At 31.9% G+C, this 2089-nt stretch overlaps 1 protein-coding gene across 1 annotated transcript; it reads right to left on the bottom strand.

Moving 5' to 3' along the window:
- Positions 1 to 792: 792 nt before the first annotated feature.
- Positions 793 to 1755, bottom strand: LOC108337790 (probable calcium-binding protein CML23). The gene has a single exon (XM_017574382.2). The coding sequence runs from the start codon at positions 1526 to 1528 to the stop codon at positions 911 to 913; it is 618 nt and encodes a 205-aa protein (XP_017429871.1). The 5' UTR covers positions 1529 to 1755; the 3' UTR covers positions 793 to 910.
- Positions 1756 to 2089: the final 334 nt, after the last annotated feature.

Raw genomic sequence — 2089 nt, forward strand, 5'->3', positions numbered from 1 at the left:
TATTTTGATTTATTTATTTTTAAATGTGTCAGAGGACAGGTGTACATTTATGTCTATACCTGATGTCAGCCTATCATTTTCCTTTTCTCCAAAACCATTATCCATAATTTATCACCTTAAAATGTGTGAAAACTCATCTCCTGAAGGAAATAATGTACTCATATTTTTCATATCCTACTTAAATATCTATTTTTTATCTCAAAATGTGTGAAAACTCATCTTCTAAATTTATTATTTATTTTTTCTCTTTAATTATATATATATATATATATATATATATATATATATATATATATATATATATATATATATATATATATATATATATATATATATATATATATTGTTTGAAGGTTTATAAAATAATTTCATTTTAAAACAAGAAATCACTTAATTGATAAAATAATTGTTTTGGTATACTCTTACATTCCTTTCCAACTTTTAAGGTATTCAAGATAATCACAATAATTTGGAGTCAAAACTAGATTTTTTTAATAACTCATAATGTCAATAAATATAATTTTTAATATTAAAAGGTCTATCAATTTGAAATGGACGAATAAACAACTAATTTTCTTCTTGATAAGAAAGAAGTTTGTGTCGTGTAAATCTCTCATTTCTTGCTATTTTACATTCCAACGAGACTACTCATCAGTGAATTGAACCAAAAAAAAAAATAATACAAAACTACCCTTTAAGTTTAGCAAAACTCTTAATCATAGCATTACACTATGCATATAATCTACAAATTTTTTATGTTATTAATTATATGTTATAAGAAAGGTCAGAAAAGAAAAAAAAAACATGATGCTAATTACATTAGTTGAGACATGTTTGTGAACTGAGAAAAAGAAAAGATGAAACAATAGTGAAATAGAGAACAAACAGAAACAGAAAAACACTTGAAACTCTAACTTCGCATCATGCATCGAAATTCTTCGAAATCTACAAAGCCATCTCCATTCTTATCAACACCTTTGATCATACGTTTGCAGTCTCTGAGACTGCAGTTTTCACAGCCTAGATTGAAGAGAACTCTGTGCAGTTCCTTCGCTGAGATGAGACCATTCTTGTCAGTATCAAAGACAAGAAAAGCATCCATCAGATAACCATTAATCTTTTCTTCTTCTTCTTCTTCTTCTTCTTCTTCTTCTTCCTTTTCTTTCTCCATGCCATTCATGACAACAACCATGAACTCATCCAAGTCCACAAACCCATCTCCATTGAAGTCCAACACTCTCACCATGCCTTCAGCTTCCTTTGCAGCACTGCACTTGTTGTATCCAAGGCATGCAAGCACTTCACTCAGCTCAGCGGTTGAGATCTTCCCATCCCCATTAGAGTCAATCAGCTTGAAAACTTGATGAAACTGAGAGGAAAGCTCCATGTGAAGGAAAGAAGAGGCTGTTGACATGCAAGAAAATTTTCTCTTGGGTAGCTTTTCTTTACAGCATGCACTCATCATGATTCTTGGTTGCTTGAACATGGATTTGGCCTTCCTAAGAAGAAAGGTGAAGGGTTGCAACATAGTTGATAAAGAGAGATTGAAGATAAGAACTGTGACGATATATAGTTGAGTTGACTAAAGGAAATTTTGTTGAGCATGTGTGTAGTACTGTAGGGTAGGGTGACTTTATTTATGACATACCCTTTTTGTCACCTTGTGAATTGTAACACTTCTCCAACTTTTATTCCAACTTTGCAAAAGGCTGAACCCTTTCTGAGACAAAACATGGGGTCTTCATATTCTCTTCTCTTTCTTCTTGTGTGTTGCATCAGCTGGTTTTGAAACTGTGGTTGATTAAACCAGATACAACAGCATTAGATAAGGATTAGAAAAGGTATTATTAGAGAGTGATGATAACGTAGGTTTTGGGTTTGATGAAGGTCTTAATTGGTGGCTGATGTAGAAAAGTCATGAAGTATTATCATCAACGTATTATTACTATGTGCTACCGACTTTCGCTTTCACAGGCCTACAATATCTGTTGTGGTTTTCGAATGAAATTGACAAGCATTTCTCATTGGTGACTGTGTATTTGGATTTTTGCATGCAGGAAGACAAGTTAATCATCTTTTGTGACGAACT

This window comes from Vigna angularis, chromosome 9 (assembly GCF_016808095.1).
Source record: "Vigna angularis cultivar LongXiaoDou No.4 chromosome 9, ASM1680809v1, whole genome shotgun sequence".
In the NCBI taxonomy this organism is placed as follows: domain Eukaryota; kingdom Viridiplantae; phylum Streptophyta; class Magnoliopsida; order Fabales; family Fabaceae; genus Vigna; species Vigna angularis.

Bases quoted from the DNA above. Each gene is read 5' to 3' on its own strand.
- LOC108337790 (XM_017574382.2), bottom strand. From the start codon at position 1,528: ATGTTGCAACCCTTCACCTTTCTTCTTAGGAAGGCCAAATCCATGTTC.